Source organism: Cottoperca gobio, chromosome 23, assembly GCF_900634415.1.
Source record: "Cottoperca gobio chromosome 23, fCotGob3.1, whole genome shotgun sequence".
In the NCBI taxonomy this organism is placed as follows: Eukaryota; Metazoa; Chordata; class Actinopteri; order Perciformes; family Bovichtidae; genus Cottoperca; species Cottoperca gobio.
The window spans coordinates 2,896,822-2,918,584 of NC_041377.1; the positions used below are offsets into that span (position 1 = coordinate 2,896,822).

At 44.7% G+C, this 21,763-nt stretch overlaps 1 protein-coding gene across 10 annotated transcripts in view; it reads left to right on the plus strand.

The window, feature by feature from the left end:
• Positions 1-20,748, plus strand: part of magi2a (membrane associated guanylate kinase, WW and PDZ domain containing 2a) — a 167,463-nt gene extending 146,715 nt beyond the window's left edge. For 3 of the 10 annotated variants that reach the window (XM_029461602.1, XM_029461606.1, XM_029461607.1), the window contains 10 exons: positions 6,245-6,286; positions 6,372-6,487; positions 6,759-6,951; positions 8,501-8,764; positions 9,239-9,424; positions 10,031-10,247; positions 10,981-11,206; positions 11,741-11,893; positions 14,189-14,327; positions 17,210-20,748. In XM_029461602.1, the coding sequence (XP_029317462.1) occupies positions 6,245-6,286; positions 6,372-6,487; positions 6,759-6,951; positions 8,501-8,764; positions 9,239-9,424; positions 10,031-10,247; positions 10,981-11,206; positions 11,741-11,893; positions 14,189-14,327; positions 17,210-17,913 (2,240 nt within the window). In that variant the 3' untranslated portion in view covers positions 17,914-20,748. Of the gene's footprint in view, positions 1-539; positions 572-3,982; positions 4,191-6,244; positions 6,287-6,371; positions 6,488-6,758; positions 6,952-8,500; positions 8,765-9,238; positions 9,425-10,030; positions 10,248-10,980; positions 11,207-11,740; positions 11,894-14,188; positions 14,328-14,565; positions 14,704-17,209 lie in introns of those variants that run through there. The other 7 variants (XM_029461611.1, XM_029461608.1, XM_029461609.1 and 4 more) reach the window with 7 other exon arrangements.
• Positions 20,749-21,763: the final 1,015 nt, after the last annotated feature.

Below are 21,763 nucleotides of genomic sequence, written 5' to 3' on the forward strand. Positions count from 1 at the left end.
TAATAAAACATTTCTCAATGCAGCAAATGTTAGAACACCTAAAGTCCCAAAACAGAGCAGACTGTCCCACTCACTCACAATAATCCTAACCACTTTTGGAAAAGATGAATTCATCGCAGCCTTTAAAAATCATCATTTGTCACCTTTTTATCACGTTTCATCACGTCAATATCACAACATCTCATACAGTCCCACTGTGTCTCAGCTGTGCCGTTTCTACATTTCTTATTTTAATCTCTCCGCCTATTTATATCGCACATTTCTTTCCCGTCTTCTGCTTTGTGCTTTTATCCTGTTGGAGTAAATTGTGCTTTTTCTTTTTTTCCTTTCTAACATAAAAAAAAAAACGAATTCACGTCACATTCTTATTTTCATTTGTTTTTTTCTGTAATTGTGTTGATAGTGTTTTTATTAATTTTATTATCCCCATAAACCCCCAAGAATTGGCTTTCGCAGCTGAAATTAAACCACGCATCTCATTATCTGTTCCTTCCATCTTTTTCAGTCTAAAGCAATTTTTTGTTCTCTCAACATTGCAGGTCACTATTCACCCTGGAAGACCCCTAAGCAGGTAACATGCACCAGCCTCCAAAACTCAAGACTGTCCCCATTTCTGCTTTTTAATCATTAATATACAGTCGACTTCCACTTTAGTACCGATGGCTGCAGTGTGCATACTGTATGTTCGAAACAGAATGACCGTTTGCAAGATCTATAAATGACTTTTCAATCTATCCCTCGCCGTACTAACTCTACTGATGATCCACTGGCGTAATATTCAACCCTTCTTTATTGTCATAGGATGAAAGAAGGTCAAGTGGCCCGCTCATAACATCACATCTCTTGATCCTGCAAGTCGGAGCTAATTCATAACTCGGTGGCATCAGGGTTAGCCACACTGAGGGCATTTGAATATTTCCACAGCTAAAGTGCTGCTAAGCCTCTGTTCTAACTGCTTTGGCATGGCCATGATGCTTTCATCCCTCTTTTTTTTTTTAATATGTTCTTTTTTTTTGCGAACTTTCAGATTTTCTAAAAGCTTTTTTTTTGCTATTTCATACAAGCCTACACTCGCTCCCTGGCCATTTATCTTTCCCCTTGCCATTATTTCCTTTTGTCACTATTAAGCAAAAGCCCTCGTGTGGCTTCTCTGCAAACTTGCATTCAGCCTCTTCTGCTGCCTCCGCCACCATAAATACTCGACTACAGTATCGTCTGCTCTCCCTGTGGGCACACTAAAAACTCTATCCACCAAACATCATCTTAGATTAGAGTCTCTTTGTCTTCGTGTGTATATGTCACACTCACATGCCTGCACGCGAGTGTTTCTGCCTACCTTTGTTTCTCTTTGTGCGACTATGTGTGTAATCCATTTCATGCCTGGACGTCCTCCCAGCGCTGCTCTGACCAGTCCCTGAGCTCCTGTTGTTCTCATTCCACATCACAACTAGCAACACCGGAAACCTTCACTGAGTAGCTTTTAAGACGCCTGATCTCCTCATCGTTTCTCAATTTAATCAATCTCCATTTCCCTGGGAATAATTGTAGTTCTTAACTTTGTACAAAGTTGCAGACGCCATGCAGAGCCTCTCTCTCTCTCTCTCTCTCTCTCTCTCTCTCTCTCTCTCTCTCTCTCTCTCTCTCTCTCTCTCTCTCTCTCTACCCTCCAGTGTTCATTTGTTGGCTTCCCCCCCCCTCCCCCAGCTGCTCAACCCCACGCACACCAGAGTTCACTCTCAGTTTAATTGGCTATCATTTGTTACAAGAACACTTCTGCAGCTCCGAGAATGAAATATGGAATAATTTGACTAATAAGGGAAGAACGGAGAATCGCCTAATTGTCATATCGACCTACAGTTGAGCTCAGCCCGCAGCTCCTGAGAGTTTCGTTTGCAAATGAGCTTATCAAGTTTGTCAGTCAAATCAAGCCAATACCGTACGTAACAGCTACTTAATGTTGGAGCATGTGCAGGTGTTTTTATCCAATAACGCTGTCTCTGCCGACGGCGTCCTCCATTCATCTGACCAGCTACATTATAGCTGCGGCGTTTCTGCTTCAACGGTCCTAATCAAACAGACACACGGAGATGGGAGAGAAAGTGAAAGAGAGATCAGGATGCAGTAGTCTAATCTCAGCCTTAACAAGGTCCCCAGTCTCAGCAGCCTACGCCGTGCAGACGTGCTTCACATCAATAGCAGACACGAATGAAACCACAAAGAATGGAAACACTTTTCATTCCGTCCTGGAGCTTTTATGAAGCTGCTATTTATTCTCCGTTCATCTTGAACCAGATTGCCCTGTAATTCTCAATATCAAAGAGTGCCATATGCAGCCAGTCTCACTTTCAAATAGCTTGTCGCTCCCTCCGGATCCGTCTCACACACTTTCTGACATGTCATCTTGGCTATCTGCTTTGTGTCGCGCTGGGACTCGGGTGGCCCGACTTATCTGACACATCGATACTGACACTGAGTGACTGCAGTTGTCAAAACTGCCAGCGTCACCTCAAATAGTTGGCGGCATATTTCCAAATGTGTCTTTGGATAAACCATATCTAAATTGGATATAATATAGAGAACGTATGACCTTATAACAACAGAGTAGACGATGCACTGGCCAATGGGACCATTTAAAAACCAACATCTTTTTCCTGTCATCCTGAAACGGCCCTCCACGTCGACGCCATATTTATCTGTTTGTCACATTCTTCTACATGTTTTCCTCTCCATGCACACATCCTTGATATCCACTGAGATTTAAATGGCAAGTAGAGGTTGGAGTCGCTTGTTTCAACTACTAACCTCACTAACTGTCTGACTTCCCGTCTGTCGAGCATGAACTGATCGTTCGCTAAACCCCGCCCCGAATGGCGATTGTCCAATCATAGCTTAGCAACCGTAACTAGTCCCGGTAGACTGTCAAGCTTTCTCCACATTCCAAAACTACAAGAAGGCGTTAAAGTGACACCCCGTTCAAAAGCACAAGAGGAAAACATTAAAGGAATGTATTAAACTATGTGTTTATCTGCTAAATCGTAAGACTAAAAACGTTAGCATCCCCGGCTAACCTAGCATTATTTTACAATAGTCAGATTAGTTTACTCAATCACACGACTACCAGTATGTTTGGCAATAGGTTGCATTAGAAACATCTGTTCAGGATATCAGTGAGTCGAGTAACGTTAGCGGCTCTGTCCTGCTCTTTATTCGGTTCGGGGAAGTTTAAACTTGGGCGACTCCGGCCAAACTGGCGTTAGATAGCATCCGGTTGATGTTCTCATCCTCAAATCCCATTTCTATTAAAGATGAAGCGTACTAAATGTACTATAATACAATGTGTTGCTTGTCCAAATAAGGTTTTTCTTTTTTAATGAGCTTCCAAACCATCCAAGGATTCTGTTACCATTTAAAAACCTTTTTTATAAATGATAGTATACTATAATACAAGCTCTTTACAAAGCCATGCTGCTTCTTTATTTCCATTTTCTTTGGATCATCAGCTGGTGAGGATGGTGATTTCTTGCCTGGGAGCTTTAGCCTAAATTATTCAGCACGTTATCATGTACTGTATGTAGCCTTGTGCATATTTAAGGTTCTTTTACAAGCTTTTCATTTTTAAACTAATCCCCTAGAAACAAGATAATTCATTTTTCAACAAACTAGCTAATTTGAGCGGTAGTATACAGCTGATAAAATCAACTGGGAAGAGTCGTCGTCGGCTGAAAATGAGAAGCATGCCTTTGGCCACCTCTGTCTGTAATCAAAGAGCAACTTCTGAGAGATAAATCTGCCACCAGTGTCATTGTACACCAACAGAAGGCTTGACAGTAACTGAGAGCGGTGGGGGTTAGCAAACGGTCAGAAGCCATTCAAGCCAACTCTGCTTCAGTTCTTAGTGTTGTTCTCATGGTCACCGAGCTCAAATCGAGTGGGGAAGGTGGTAGTGAAATATTGACCCCCCTCATGCCGCTGTGCTTTACAGGTGCTGGAGCAGTGGGAGTCCCAGCAGGGCCAGAGCAGCCCTGCTCAGACCAGCCTGTCAGCCCCCGTTATCCCCCACAACGCCCCCTTCCCAACACACCATCTTCACAGGGCCTCGGTCCCAGACTCAGCCTCCGAGGCCTTGGCCCTGGCTAAACCAGACCCCTATGACCTTTATGAGAAGTCCAGGGCTATCTATGAGAGTAGGCGTAAGTACCAGAGCTGATACTGCAGGTGTAGCCAACACTGATGGACTCCTCAGTGGAAGGTGGAGTAGTGAAGATTCATCACTCTTTCTCTCTCTCTCTCTCACACACACACACACACACACACACACACACACACACACACACATCGAGTCACAGATTCTCTGCTGTTGTTCACTTTTGAAGCTCTACAGAAAACTTAAAAAGTTAATGAGCTGACCTCTTTCACTCAAACTGGAAGATCTGTTGCTGAATTGTTACCTCCGCTTCACACAGTCATCAGAAGTGTTGCAGATGTATTCCTCTCTCGGCATTTGCAGCGACTAATTCCTTCATATTATCTCCTTTGATCTTCTCCCGTTAAATGCACACACAAGCCAACACACACACACACACACACACACACACACACACACACACACACACACACACCCTGCCATCAGTCTTTTTACTGGCTGGAAGGATCTTTACATCCAGACAAAGACATCCTGCCAGCCCACATCATAAACGGAGATGTGTTCATGAATAAACACTCCACACATTTAGGACATAATGCTTTGATGCCAACAATATTACCGTCCTCTGACTCGTAAAACGTAGAAAAGGTAATTTGTTCTTGTTATGATCGTCAGGATGCATCATAAATACTTTAATGCCCTGTTGGACTTGTTGGCAGTAGAATGGTGTGTGTGTGAGTGTGTGTGTGTGTGTGTGTGTGTGTGTGTGTGTGTGTGTGTGTGTGTGTGTGAGAGAGGATTTTAAGAAATACCGAGGTCATGAGTCCAAATTAATTTAATAAACTGTCAACATGAAGGTCTAAACGGAATAAATACTGGTGAAGCTTTTATTTATGAGCCTAAACGTTAATTGAAATATAGTGTAGTATATTATATTATTATATTATATATGTGTCACTTTCTCTTTGTAACGTCCACACAGGTTTCCAAAAACCCTTAATTTCCAGAAAAATACTGACAAATTTCATTTATTTAATTGAAATTGAAACTTTATTAACACAGAGACAAAGAGAATACTGAGGACATGACGGCCCTGTGTGTGTTTGTCAAGTCTGGTGCAGTTAATAAGAAGTAAATATTGTTAAACAATATGTTGTCGTCCTGTATGGTGCCTCAGCATGAGTGGCGCTTTGAGGCGGGGCTGATATGGATAGTAAACGTGTTCAAGAGGACGTGGCTGTCAGAAAACCTCCTTATCAGAACTCATTGTGTGTCTTCGTCTCTCCCTCCTCTTGATGCAGTGATCAGTGTAACTGCTGGCAGGGAATAGGCTCACAGCGCCCCCGTCGCTGGTGCGGGTGAAGCAGGGTGTGACCTTTTTTGCGTCGGCATCACAAACCCCGGGGGGGGGAGCAGTGCGAGCAAACTCTCACAGCAAATGTCGATTAATTAAATTTTCATTGATGTCAGCAGTTATGTAAACAGGTTGGGTTAAAAGGTCAGATCACACAAACTACATTTTCTCCCAGTGTCAGAGTTGGATCTGGGTTTTTCAGCGGGACTACTTTCTGACGGTGTAAAATATTCACACGGTTGCTCTCCGGTATTCACCAGCCGCAGCGCTATAAGGAGCCCAGTATGTGGTTTCTGTGGAAACAGCTGTGTCACTCCTCTGTAGTCATGATTTCTCGTTCTCCCTGCTGAGTCCCAGCAGAGCGCGCCGTGTGATTAAAACCGTAACAATCGGAATCAATTTTTCATTCACAGCCACTTGTCTGCAGTTGAGTTTCAATTTACTACTTTGCAGATCATCGTGTTGTGTGAAGCCTCTGATTGCAGATCAGTGCTTGCGTCCCAGCTCACACTGTAAATAAGGGACGGGTATATTACACACTGTAAGCACTTCCTGACTTTAATGGATGAGGAGGAAATTCTATGGTGACATTAATGCTGATGCAGGGCCTTTCTGCCTTGTCCTGGCCTTTATGGGAGAGTGTGTGTTCGCTGCTGTGCTGTCGGTCTGTGTGATTCTGTGGGTGCATGTACACTAGTGGTGCATTTGTTGTTGTTTATGCGTGCTTACTGCATCTTTCTTTCTAGAACCTGGCCAACCAAGGACAGTTTTTCCTGTGGACTCATCAGGTAAAAACCTCATCTCCGCAAAGTGCATATAACCTGAAAGCGATTTAAAGTTAACGGGATGTTAATGTTGTCTGTGGCGCTTCAGGGGCGGAGTACCAGGACATGGAGGTGCACCTGCGCAGACAGAAGTCCGGCTTTGGTTTCAGGGTGCTGGGCGGGGACGAAGCCGGGCAGCCTGTGAGTCCGGAGGCGTGTGAGAAGGCTCGTATGGCGATGGGCGTGGAACCCTGTCATTTTCTCCTCTCTAACCCACTACACACACACACCTAACCCCTGACCTTTGACCCCTGAGAGAGTGCTGGCTCTGGCTGCTTGTTGTGCCTGTTAAAGTAACAAAAACAATATTTTCCAATGGAGCTGTTTATGTGCCAGTATAACAACACACCTTAACACCCACTGCATGTGACATTCGCAGACTCTACTCTCTTCAGTGCTCCACTTCCTGTATTTAACAGTCTACATGCAATAACAGATCTTGATCGGGGCGATCATCGAGAAGAGTCCAGCAGACCTGGATGGCCGCTTACGGCCCGGAGATGAGCTGCTGTTTGTGGACGGGATCCCGGTGGTGGGGAAGCCTCACAGATACGTCATTGACTTGATGCACGGGGCGGCGCGAAACGGCCAAGTGAACCTGGTGATCAGGAGGAGGGTGCAGGCGGCAGGTGAGCGCACGTGAAAGCAGTTTTTCTTTCGAGAAGGAATTGCAAATAAGATATTCACTCATTTATTTAAGATGTGATGGATTTCCTTTTGAAACATAGATGTGCTGCTGGACTATAAGTATACATTGGAGTATAAATAGATAAGAAACATGGGGAAAGAGAGTGAGGGGGATGACATAGAGCTGCTGCCAGGAGGCTCCAAGGACAGAGAAGGTATAAACCAACAGTGTCCGTTATGGAGAGAAAGGCAGCTAGATTTGTGATCTTCTATACTTTTCTTATGGTCAACCAAAGTGTCTTACTGCTCACACCTCATTCTCTTTGTGCCTCCCTCGCCGCTCTTCATCTTCTCCTGTAATGATTCAGGAAACAGCCTTTAATCTGTCAGAAAAGTGAAGCACTAATCTTTCTGAGTAATTACACTGAAGCCTCTCCAGAAGACACATCAGCACACTCTAGTTCTTACTGCTCTCCAGTCCTCCTTCAAGTCTCTTTGCATTTCAGCCTGGAGAGTGGTGGCACTTCCTCCTGTGAACTCCGGCCTCCCCTCTTCCCATTATTACTGCCTCCCCACACATGCACACACTCTTCTCACCAATCCACTTCTTCCCACTCTATTCCGCCCTCTCTGTCAAAGTCTTCACACCAAAGGCTGCAGCCTGACTCATGCCCGGCCTCTTCTGCGGACCTTACTTCCATCCTAATTGTCTGACTCCCACTGGCGCTTTACGAGGTGTCAGACTCACAGGTCCAAAGTCCTGCACATTAACACACTGCATTCTCTTTCTTACTATTTTCCTTCTTATAGAATAGCTATTTGTTGTACTTGTTGGGGTAATGAAATGCCACATGTGTGTGTGTGTGTGTGTGTGTGTGTGTGTGTGTACCTTTTTTCCCAGTGACAATTCTCACTTTGTAACTTCATATCAATACGCCGAAGTTAACATAACTGTTTAGCTACAGAAAACCACAGCACTGCTTCCCATCAGCGATCAAAACAACAACGCAGGATTGCTCAGTATGCCAGAATGCATACACACACACACACACACACACACACACACACACACACAAAAACAAAAAGCAAGAGGTGCAAGAGGCTGCCTTCGCTCTGGCTGGATTGACACGATGCAGCATTTTAATGATGTGTTTTACCACATATAGTGACAGTTGCTTTTTGCTTCTGTTTTGTATTTCTGTCTTGTGTTTGCTTCTTGATTCTTCAAAAGGAGATTCAGCTCCAGCTTGTCCCATTTTAGGGGGAGGGGGGGGGGGGATAAAAAGTACTCTTTTTCTGTAAAATTAATTGTTTTTGCACATAATTCTCCTTAGATTCTTCCGAAGCAATCATGTATCACATGGATGGTTTCACAGCACAGAGAGTTTTAGGAATCTTGAATTGTGTTCATTTATAGATAAGAAGGTAAAGTGATTGACAGGTCTCCCAAAGATGCTGCTGTATTATTAAAGACATTTCTTCCACTACTATCTATGTATGTATATATATATATATACATATGGCCGCTCAGCTCTCTACCTTCCCCTGCAGGTGAGTCGTGTCCAGAGAACGGCCGTAGCCCGGGCTCTGTCTCCACGCAGCACAGCTCCCCGCGCAGTGACTTCACATATGGCAACAGCACCGGCAATACCCAGGCCCACAACGCCGGCATGGGCAACAACGGCGCCACTACAGACAGGACGTCGACCCCCAACTCGCAACCCAGTGACGTCGTCATCAACCGAAAGGAGAGCGAAGGCTTCGGCTTCGTCATCATCAGCTCGCTAAACAGGCCCGAGGCGGCCGCCGCCAACAGTGAGTCCAGTAATTGTTTTGCTCGTGTTTTATGGAGTTGAGTAGACGCTCATCCTCCACTCGAGTGCTTAACCTCGTGTGAGAGTTCTCAGACGCACATAATCTGCCACGTAAACTCCATATAGTGTCACGATGTGTGCCGTACCAGAGTATACGGAGAGGTCGTGGCTCAATAAAAAGTGAAGCGCCTCTCATTCTATCGCCTCAATTATACATGCCCTCCCACGCGACGTCAGTCACACTCATCTGTGGTGTGCTGCCGTGAGCATCAGTGCATCGCCCACACACGTGAAGAAGAAAGAAACCTGGATGCCTTACGTAAGCCTGGGGTGAATAGCAAAAAGAGACAGACGGAGACATATTCAGTCAGTCAGTGAGTGAGTGGTGTGTGAACACAGGCGGGCGTAATCCTCCAATCTGCTGCTGAGCACGTCTTTACCTGCAAGCGTGTTTGTGTTTCAATCCTCCCAACAGCTGTGCCCCATAAAATTGGGCGCATCATCGAGGGCAGCCCGGCCGACCGCTGCGGGAAGCTAAAGGTGGGAGACAGGATCCTGGCAGTGAACAGCCAGTCCATCGTCAACATGCCGCACGCAGACATCGTTAAGCTGATCAAGGACGCGGGCCTCAGCGTCACCCTGAGGATCATACCGCAGGAAGGTGAGAGAACACGTGGGCGTGATGGACGAGGACTTTGAACCTGCAACACTTTGGCAAGACAATGTTTCGCGATAGGGATTGATTTTACTCCATTAAATCAAAGCCGTGATATGAGTTTGGCAAAATGTGAATATTTTTTTCTTTCTCTTTTGACCACCAAGGACAGAAAACAGGCTCACGATCACTGAAGCCACACTGACATTAATACTTACTTACATTTAACGAATCTGTCTGCTGGACGCGTAAACAGGAAACTGTTTGCTAACGGTTTCACCATATCGTCTGTAGGAAGTGATTCTATGTCCATGTTGTGTTTAGAGGTCGCAGGTTCAAGCATCAAATCAGACGTTGGTAACTCTTTTTATGACGCCCATGTTGGTAATCCACTGTAAATATACTTATAATCTTCTATGATTATAGTTATAAGCACTCAAACTTATATGATTATAATGTGCCACAACTATGATCTTTGCAAGGAGAAGCTAATAATGTGTTGTTGTTGTGTGTGCTTATAATGCATGACAGACATTATGAACAAAGTTTACAACAGTAACTAGATAAATAAAGCTTTGATTGAATGTTCTGTCCTTCTTCTTGTAATCCCAGAGATCAGCAATCCCCCGTCAGCCCCCAGCTCAGAGAAGCAGAGCCCCATGGCCCAGCAGCACAGCCCGAAGACGCAGCCCTGCACCGCTGCCTCGCAGCCCAACCCTGCGGTCACAGAGGCCAACCCCGCCGTTAGCCAGCCCAACCCCATGCCTCACCAGAGCCCCGTGACCCAGCTGCCCACCCCTCCACCACCGACCTACACCCACGAGAGCAGGTTAGACACTGTTGATTGAGGATTCCAGCGTACAGAGCGTGACAACTTCTTTCGTCAAAGTGGCGGCACACAGTTCTAATGACAGCTGTTTCATCCTCACGCTGTGTAACACATTTGCAGCCGTCTTGATTTTGTGATGCAGTGAAGCATTTCTATAGACGAGCCCTCATTCTGTCTCTGGGGCAAACACTGTTCCTCTGGGGATACAGGTACGAGTGAATCCCCATTCTCTCTACCTTTTTACTAAAACCTTTCTTAATTCTTCATCTGGAGTTAAAGTGTCTTCCACCTTATGTCGTCTCCTCTCTTCTTCCATCTCGCTCTTACTTCTCAGTTTGTTGTATAACATCACTTAACTCTTATGGACTGCTAAATTATTTACATAAATTGCGTCTTTAAAGAGATCTGTTGAATCTTTTACCAACAGCTACAGGGGTTCAACATCTTCAATGTCATTGCGTTTTCCCCTCTGCGTTGCACACGGCCCACATATGTTTGTACTCTGCATCCCCGGCCTCTGAGGGAACTTTATATATAGTTGGAAACATTGTGTGTGTGAAGAAAAACTGTTTAATTTCCTCACTTCAGTCTTGAAAACATGTGTCAGCACTGAGCCAGCAGTTTGTCAGCAAGCATTATTATTAACTCAAGTAATGTAGCATAAGCAAAGATAGCGATGACTGCAGTGGAAATCCTCCTGGAAGTTCTTCCTTCATCCTGATTGGTCTGGTAGTTACAGGTCCGAGGTGAAGGCGAGGCAAGATGTTAAACCAGACGTCAGACAGCCGCCGTTCACGGACTATCGACAGCCGCCGGTGGATTACCGGCACCCTCCTGTGGCAGACTACAGGCAGCCTCCCACGTTGGACTACAGACACCCGCCACTGCTGGACTACAGACAGCTAGCTACCGACACCAGGCAGTTCGGCCTGCCAGACTACCGAATGCCACCAGTCCAGGTAAGGATGCACACAGCGGAAGATTCTTCACTCTTCACATGTACTGTAATTCTGCATTTTATTCATATTTAGTCTGCCTAAATATGTTCTATATATATATATATATATATATATATATATATATATATATATATATATATATATATATATATATATATATATATATATATACTCTATTACTCGATATGACATTATGTTCCAGCCTGCAGGAAGTCAAATATAAAACTTGACTCACCAGCATTAGTTCATTGTTCCCTTTGGTGTTGTTGACAACAAAGTGCACAGCTGACACTTGTTTACATATATGCATATCATAATGTATGCTGTGTATATATATACATATATATATATATATATATATATATATATATATATATATATATATATGTATAATAGAGGTTGTGTTGTGTTTATCTTGCATTTGCTCCATGCTTATTCACTTTGCTGAGTCCTGAGACTACTTCCTGCTGTAATGGCCCATTTTCTCGTGCGATAACATCGACTCTAATCACTTCTGATCTGTGCTCGCCTCAGCTTGCGCAGGACTTCGACTTCTTCACAGTGGAGCTGGAGAAAAGCGTGAAGGGCTTCGGTTTTAGCATCCGTGGAGGGCGGGAGTACAAGATGGACCTGTTTGTCCTACGGCTGGCAGAGGACGGACCGGCCATCCGCAACGGCAGGATGAGGGTACGTTTGATGATGTCATGTCCTTTTAAGAAAGCCACTACACCCCCTATTTAAAGGTTAGGCTGCTGCTCCATCTCCGTGGATTACATGGTAGAAGCTCACAGTAATTGTCTGATGTTATCAAAGCTGCAACAGCAACTTTCTCCGAGCCGATTAAGAAAGAATCTGTCAAAATAACTCTGAGATGGTTCGTCCTTCTCGTAGCTGAGGGTCCTTTTTTAGAAGTTTGTCTCCTCTCAAGTTCCTAAAACACATCTCTCCTTTGCATTTAGTAACAGATAATATTCAGAAAGATAAAGATAGATAAAACATTTAAGTGGGCCAACTTAAAGTGTGCTCGGCTGCACAGTTCTCCCTCCAGCTGTAGTGTTCGCTCAGAGGAAGCAGACGACACATGGAGTCCAGCGGGCCGAGGTGAGCTCCAATTAAAGTCCGAGTACTGCAGTAAAGTCTGATCCGTGGTGGAACAAGTGATCACTCCACCACATGTTGTAGGTATGTCATTTAATAAGCTTAATGTTTCTCAATCTGAAAGGTAACCGGTAACTAAAGCCGTCAAACAAACCGAGCGGAGTAAGGAGTATCTCCCGCTGTGCTCGGAGAGCAAGGTGCAGAGAGAGCTTTGATCTCTACCGTCCGCACGCAGAGAGGACTCCATCTGCATTTCAAATAAGTGAATGTGAGGAAGTGGTTAAAAGGCATTTGACATGCCTGTCCCTTTGGGTTTTGGGTGGTGCTTTGACACGTTTTAAGGTGCAGAAAACCAAAAGCTCACTGGCACTGTGACTCCCTGCAGTCTCTCCGAGTCATTTCTCCTCAGCGGGCACTTTAAAGAGTTCTCTGCTTTAGTCACACACTAACAAGCTTCTTTATGTTCTTTTTTGTATCCAAGTGGCAGTGCAGATGCTTTTAACAAAATGATATGAAGTGATTGGTTATTACAAATAATCATTGGGCACGTTTAATCACCTCTCCGAGCTTCAAACCTTCCAGAAAAGACAGAGTTGTGCGTGGGGCTTTCAGCTGCAATGGATTCAAATCTTTCTTCATTTTCCTCCTCAAACTCCCGGGGGCTCAGCATTCACGTGTCATCCATTCAACTCCCCTCTTTATTAAAGATGAAGATCACTCTCCTCTGCTGTTAGAGGGTGAGGAGTAATGATCGAAGCGTCTTGCCTTCCACCTCTCTTCAGGCCGCTGTAATGACACCTAATGACTCTCTTGACTTGAGTCCGCTCCTGACTTTCAAATTACCCCTGCCATTACCAGAGGACTTCTCCATTTGTTAGCGTAATTGGCCTTCGTGTTTTGTCCTGTTCCCCGTGAATCCTCCCCATTAGTCAACCTCGGAGCCGCGTCTTGAAATGCTGAGCAGTGAAGGAGGAGAGGGCTGACGTTTGACCCGTCCACGTAGTCCCAGAAAGGAGAGGTAGTCCGGTAAACTGGGCAGGTTATTCATGTCGCTGTCCCAACATGGCAGCCATTATTCCATCCAATCTTATAACTGACACCAGTTTGTGGCGGGTAATGCTTATCACCATATGTGGTGTGAGCATCATAGTTGACATGTATTCAAACACCTTCTTTAATCTGCTCGTCACCTTCTGTGAACTTGAGCGGTAGATTTATGCAACAACACGGCACACAGTCTATATATAGTGTTTAGCTTCATTATTCAAAGTGTAGAACATTTAATATTGTTTTATCTTCACAGATGTGAAACATGCGTCACAGTAACCGGTCAAGGAGCTTTAATGATTCAGTGCTCGCTGCTCTGCACTCACGCACTGTTTATCGACGACTAAACAAAGTTCCCAGAAGTTTAGCAGCTGACGGACTACTTTGGAGAATGCTTACTCTTTACCGACAGAGGGGGCATTATCATGTGGAAACGTGAGACGGTGTTTTAACAACAAAATGAAGGTCGTCCATGTATTCCATATACACCACGTGCTGTTGGGCCTCATGTGAGTTACCCTTCACGGTGTAAGGCTTGAGAACAGATGCATCTAGTAGTTTTCCATTGCAATGCCAAACGTTTTTTGGCGTAAAGCAAGCTGAGGTCCATTAATGCTCGTTCATTTTTTACTACGTTTCTCTGGACGTAAGCCCAACAGAGAGAGTTTAGGGTCCAGTGAGATTTGCTTTTGAAATAATCTTCCCAGAATGCTTTAATGTCTGCCATTTATCTTATTATATCGATTTAATTCCACCAGTGTCACATAAGTCTGCATAAACGACTTTGATATGAGTAACACTTTTGTTATTCTGTGCCACACACTTCCTGACATCCAGGTTGGAGACCAAATCATTGAGATCAATGGAGACAGCACCCGGGACATGACCCACGGCAGGGCCATCGAGCTGATCAAGTCTGGAGGCCGCCGCGTCCGTCTCCTCCTAAAGAGGGGGACAGGGCAGGTCCCAGAGTATGGTAAGTACCCACACATTAAGCACCTTTCTCTGTCTGCAGGATCATTTCTTACCTCTTTTAACTCATAGATTGTACTTTCTTTGTCTTAATATTCACTTTAACTCTTGATAACATTGTTCCAGCATGCATCTGTACTCTGTACTCGCTGTATTCTGTATTTCACTATGCTGTTAGAAAAGCACTAATTATTTGTGTCTTCTATCTTGACTAACACTAGTTTATCTTCTGTCCATTTCAGTGACCTATCACTAATTGATTGGTCTAGGTTGTTACTTCCCCTTCTATAGGAATGGTATCTTCCAGTCTCTCCATGTGCATGAAAAGTGACACGCATGGCTCCCCCTATTTCTTCCTAATGGGCCACTCTAAAGACACGGTTTGTGACCATACGAATGTTTCTCTCTTCACGTAACCCTGGCTTTCTGTGCTGTGGTTTGTGTGTTGTGTTGTTTTAACCGCCTGGTCAGGATGCACTCAGCACGTTAGTTAAAGGGACAGTTCAACCCAAAATCAAGAGTTGTCTGCCTTCTCTCCAATATAATGGAAGTAGATGGCAAATAAAGAAATTGTGAACAGTTTCGTGGAACTACTTCCTTTTGACCGAACTACATCCGCCAGCTGTATCACCGCGCAGAGGGACGCACGCTTCTACTAATGGACGTGCTCACTCGTTGGCGGGTGTAGCTCAGTAGAAAGAAAGTAGATCCTGCATGAACTACGGCCGATATCCCTACACTCGGCGACTCACTCTGATACAATCTAGATTGATAAATAGCACTACAGTTAGAGAATAAATATGTACTTTTGATTTTCGGGTGAACTGTCCCTTTAAGGAATAATCACCAAAGACGCTTTAAGCGGCAGGAGGTCGCAACATTAGTGACCACGAGTCTCCTCTTGACCCAAAGATGAATCATCCGCTACCTAGAGGCCCAAAAATATAGCAATACAAGCATTTGCCCTGAGTCAGCTACAAAGGAGATAAACGTGAAATATGTCGGCAGATTATTTACCGACGGCGCAGAAGGAACTGAGCCTGGAAGGGGACATTTATTTTCGTGACACCTCTGGTAATAAAACTCCTGATTCGTCCCTCACTCCTGCGGCTTGTGCACCAGCACGACACTCGCACTCCAGAGGAAGACGTTTTAGGGGACCGCCGCTGCACTTAATCCCCCAGTGATGCACATTCATCAGCGTTTGGCCTTGTCATCACCCTGCGGCCCTTAAACACAGGAAATAGAGGGTGATGGTGTTCCCCCGTGTTGGCCTCTTCCTGCCAGCCACAGATTTAATCTCTCTGTACGGAGAGCTTTTGTAACACTTGCCTTGAGGTGGTTCTACAGCCTTGAAATATGCACACAGGGAGTCTTACTGCGATCGGCCTCATTAGAGATCTTTTGTGTTGGTTTGCTGCTGCCTAAGAGCAGAGGCAGCTTTCTAACCCACATGTCCCGTGCTGCGTGGGCATGATTCAGCATTTCATCACTCGTACTTTACAGGCACTTTATTTGTACACTTGGAAGGTTATGCAAATCATCTATGGTGATTAATCTGGCAATTTAAAACATTAGCATAATGATGTTCAAAGGAGCAATTTATTTTAGTTTCAGGTTCTTGCGTTGTTTGAATGCAAAGCGAAGAACAAATATATATATATATATATATATATATATAAACATATGGTTGTGGGCATGTGCATGAATATTAGTGTGTGTAGCATTGTGTGTGTGTTTGTGTGCCTCTATCTAGCGTTAGATCTGCAGCTCCGGGGCACGTGTTGATGAAAGGACTGAGAATGACTCAGGAAATTAGAAGTTCTTTGCTACTTATATCAAAGTGACACTACAGCAAACTAAAGAATGAGATCCCAGATATTACCCTCAGGAGTCGGTGAATATTGGATTCACATTCATCAGGTGGACACAAACATGACTCCAAGTGAATGCTAATGCTGCTCTGTGTCTGCGGCATGTCTAATTGGAAAGTGTTTCACTTCTAAGTTAACTTATGAGGCGAGGTTAAGTCTGTCCGCTGCAACAGCATTATTATTAAAGTCAAACTCAAGCGTTTGTAATGCTTCTCTCATGTAGAACACGTTTATATATTGTAGTTTGTGTTGGCGACGGATCAGAGCTTTATATGTGTGATAATCACACACACACACACACACACACACACACACACACACACATTGCAAACTTCATAGTCGAAGGCTAAAGACTGAGATCCAGTGAACTTATAAATAACCAGGAACTCTCTCTCCCTCTTAGTCCTGGATCTAATACATCGGCTTATAATTGGGTCTCACGGCGCCGGTGTAGCCAGGCTAGCCTCTGCCCCCTTCCTCGCTCACTGAAAATGACTGATGGCCGAGGGACCGGGAGTCATCGGTGCAGAAAAACAGAAGCTAACAGTCCGTGAGAGTTGAGCGTTGTGGAGGAGCGCGCTGCAGATTCACTGCATCTGCTTCGCTGGTGGATACATTTTTTTCCCGGGCTTAAGAGCGAGAGAGAGAGAGACGCTCTTCCCCCGAGGTTTTTATTCTCGCTAAAGCACCACCCTATTGGGCACATCATCCATTTCATTAAACCTGTTTTCGATTTTCCGCCACGGTTTGAGATTGGCCGGGGCTTTAAAGAGAAGCTACGGAGGCAGATTGATGTTGTCTAAAAGCTGCGTTGCCCCTGCGATGCGTTCAGAAGTAGGTTGTAGTGGCGCTCTGATATTTCCTTGACGCTCTCGGCTTGTAGAAAAGGAACGATTGCTGTGTGGATTGTTTTTGTTTTGATTTAGCGTTTGGTTGTGCAGTGGCATGCATGCAAGCTTTTGAGCAGCAGAGTGTGCGTTTTGATTTTTACATTATTGACTGTGTGTTGCAGATAATGCCGCCCCATGGGATGCTCGCCCTTCAGCCTCCCCAAGCCTGTCGGAAGTAGCCCCTCCCATCGACAGCCTTTCCATGTCATCGCCTTCATCTCATCTGGCCCCGGACCCACCTCACCTGCCGCCTCCGGACGTCCATCAAGACCCGGTGGCACGAGACAGCAGGACGGAGCGTTTGAAAAGCCCCCAGAAGGCCGAGCTGCTGAATCCAGATCCGACCAGCCAGGGGAGGAGAGCGGCTGCGGCCGGCGGGAGCGGCAGAGCCAAGAAGGAGGGTGGCAGGTCCACCCACAAGGGGCACAAGGTCCAGCCTACTACTGAGGGGGAAGTGGGCAAGGAGGATCAGAGCGGGGAGCCCAAACCTTCCAGGAGCACCAGAGGGAGATCCAAGGAGAGAAACTCCGGGGACAGAAGAGAATCCACCGAATCTCCCAGCAGCTCCAAGCTCGCGCACACTAACGGGAACAGCAGGGAGGATGTGGAGCGTTACGGTGGCGTGCACCAGCAGGTGGAGTCGGAGCTGAGCAAGACCCGGGAACTGGAGAGGAGCCTGGGAGAGAGCCGGCCCAGCCTGCCTAACAAGAGCACCAGCAGCGCAGCGGGCAGGAAGGCCACGGTCTCTCCTGGGCCCTGGAAGATCCCCGGATCAGACAAGCTGCCCAGCACGCTGCGCACAGGCACGTCCACGCTGAGCAGATAACACCGCGGCTCCAGCAGAAAGCAGTGAAGCAGCCCGTCCTCACACCTTCCTGTGTTCCTTTACCCCCTCACCCCACACACACACACACACACACACACAGAGTCAAAACCACGGGGGGGAGGGGGGCAGGGTGATCTGGACCACGTGTTTTTAGAGTTTTATTTATGATATTGTACTCTAAATTATTTTGAGAAATATTTTACACCCACCACCTTAAGAACTGGAAATCATCCACTTTAAAAAAAGAAGAAGAAGAAGAAGAAGAAAAGAAACGGAAGAGCAACTAGAATGTGTGTTTCGCGTGGCGGGAATCACAAACTTTAAAGAACTCCCCAAGCAGAACATGCAAATATAAACAACTGACAGGACGCAACTGTCGGTTGTGATTGGATTCTTTTTATATATATAAATATATATATATATATATCTATCTTCACGATGGAGTCTGTTTTTTGGAATGTTATAAAGAAAGTTTGCCTGTTTTTGACGCGAGCGAATGGAACGAGTGACCGCAGAGATGAAATCTACTCATCGACAGAACTTTGCCTTAACAGAGAGACTGTGTGGGCCTGAATCTATCGGATGACTATAGACATAGATATATTATAATGAATATGTGGGATCATTTTGTAAATAAGATCATCTTTAAGTGAAATGAACCTTCGTCGACGGGCTGAACACGGACCGGAGCTTCTCCCTCTTCTACTCTCCTGTTCAGCCCCCGTGTTGCAGTTCGGGGCTCTCGGCTGCGGTTGACTTCATCGATTTGCGCTTGAATCGCCCCCCAAGTTCAGCGGGGGTGTCACGTCGATCCATTTTTCTCATTTCTGTGCTTAACGAACAAAGCAATCCACGACGGCGGTGTCCAGCCGGACGCTGAGAGAAGGAGCGACCGAGGGGGGGCAGAGTGCCTTAGACTGACAGAGAGGTTGGTTTTTAGGTCAAGGGTTCAACTCCAAACCACTTTAGAGGGTTCAAAACCGGCTGCTATACAACATCAACTTCACAGACATAAATAATAAACTGTATTTTTTCAGATACGAGTGTGATACAAGCTTATGTATGAAGATAAGTCCTTTTATCAGAAGTCTTTGTGCAAGTGGTTCTTTTTTTGGGTCAAGACAGTTTTCATTCCTGATTTCTTAATGAGGTTTCCGTGGAGAACTTCTCACATGAGATGGTGTCAGCACCGAGCAGAGCTTTCGCAAAAACCAAACCAAACTCAACTACTAAAACGTGATGCGGTGAAAAAGCTTGCTCGCCTAACGATCTGTGACCTGAGTTGAATGAATGCGCTCCATTTTGAAACATTTCTAGCGTTTTCCAGATGGGGCCGAGAAGACGTTGCGACCGTCTGCGGCTGACTTTGACTTAGTTTTGGGTGATTCTGTCTACACTGTGTGATATTAACAGCATCTCCATGCCAAAGCTCCCTGTAGATTAGAAACATTTCCACACACCTGCCCCACAATCGGACTCTATTTGAAGGCTGAAGTTTAAATGCACAGGTGCACGTTTTTTTATACAACCTACAAAATTGACAACTTGCTCAGCTCTGCTCCCCTTTGTTACTGTTGCTATGCTCGTCAAGCTTTCGGTGGCAGATTAACGTCTTTTAAATTCTTGAGTGACTTTTGAAACAATGGCTCCTTGATTACAAAACAAAAGCAGCTCTTCCAGCCGCTGAGAGGAAACGACTTGCAGCTGTAGCTAGCTAATTCAGCTAATGTTTAGCTGACTTTTTTAATGTTTACAGCGGATTCATTTGAAATATCTCCCAAAAAAGGGGGGTCTTTATTATCGACATACTTATGCTACAAGTAAAGAGTTAGCATCCTCACCAGTTAATGATCTATGTAAGCTATTACACGGTAGAGCTAAGTCGTCCCAGTGTTTTTAATATGATATTTCATGCTATCATCACATCACATGCTTGTGCTTTTAAACGGTATGTTTTTACTTTTAAGGTTGTAATGTTAGGACGTGCACGCGCCTTCAACATGTGGAGAAATGCATAGCTACAGTTGCTCAACTGTGATTGAACGCGTGGTGTTCATGGGGCAGGAGGTTTGACGCAAATTGTCAATTTTGAGATCAACAAATGTTTCATGTCTGCTGATGTGAACATTTACGATCTTTCCTCTGAATGAAAGAACATTAACAGAAAGTCATAATACCAGAACAAAAAGTTGTAATGACACAAGGAAGAAGCGGACTGACTGTGAAGCACAATCTCTCTCGGAGGGTTTGGGGAAAGATCATGTTGGAGACGTCCAGCAGCCGGACACTTGTAGATGCTGTGCAGGCGGCAAAAAAAATCAGAAACAAGTCCCGAAGTAAATTGTGCAAACGCTGCCTACACACCGTCTCTTCATCATGCACCATTTTGACCGGACTTCTTCTTTTATTTTCAGTTTGAAGCAGAAACAAAAAAAAAATTGTGCGTATTTTTTGCTCAACCTTTGCACAACTCACTGCTTTCCACACCTGAGCTGTCTCCATTGAGCCAAATTGTAAGTAGTTTGCTACGGAAAGCAAAAAGAACAAACAAAAAAAACCATCTCGAGGTGTAAAAGATGCGCGTGCTGAAATAACCGCACGCGCTACACCGAGCGGCTCAGTATCACTGTGTAGTGTTATAGCAGTGTATAGACCCTCAACAAATATCTCTATAAATACGACTCCGTGTACTATCGATGGTCACAAAGACTAAGTGGAGCAACTATTTTTATGAAATGCAACACTATGGATATATTAACTTTTTGCAAAAATCTTGTTTACCTGTATGATATTCTGAAAAGCTGTCAAAATAAAAGAAAATCTTGACACATGAAAGATTTATGTGGGACATGCTGCTGTGTGATTTATTAAGGGATTCAATAGCATTGGGTAACAAAAAGTTGGATTCTTGTCTAAAGTGTGTTTGTACTGTTGTAGTGTCACTGTTTGGCCACATGGGGGCATCATAAGCCAGGTGAAATACAGGAAGTAATACGTAAAGAATTGGCCTTAAAGCATTGATTGGGTGTATATGTGCACAATGTTGATCATTTCCTGCCCACCTTGTGAAGGTGCAAAAGAGTCCAATGGTTTAATGCTTTGTGTGCACAATCTACATATCTCCACTAGAGGTCAGTATAGACCAGGCATATCTTTTCATGCCGCTTGGTGTCATAATTGTTTAGCTTACATAAAGTTATTAGTCAGAAACGCCCTCTTACAAAATGCTGTAGGAATCTTATCGTCCAATGTGATGATGTGATTCCATAAACATTACATTTGTGGTGCAAACATGTTCAGTTATGACCATTTGAATAACATCTCTGCTCTTGTGTTTTAGGTAGACATTTACATGACCCTCAACCTCTTTGGGAAATTGAAAGACACTTCCACGAAAATACAGATTGCAATTAGTGTCATGATCAATTAAAGATGAGACTTTACATTTAGGCAAACCTTGAACTTAATAATTAATTGTAATTGTATCACGCTGTATATACACTGAGGTCTGTGCATCAACCGGAGAGGAGAACAGACACAGGGTGAGAGACGAAGCACTGCCTGCTGCCAGCTGGAAGCTGCTGGTACTCTCCACAGGGGTGAATCTATCCAGAGCTGTACTCATGTCTCCATGCTCAGTGCAAGCCTGCACACTGCTGTGCTCTCTCTGAACCCAGGAGCTGAAGAACAACCTTTAACTCAGAAGAAACAACTCGCACATCGTCGGGCTCGAATCAAGTTCAAGTTTATTGTCAAATATATTTAAAGGAATACAGTTGTGCATCAAATGCAATGAAATTCATTCATTCCCTTAAAAACTATATATATATATATATATATATATATATAT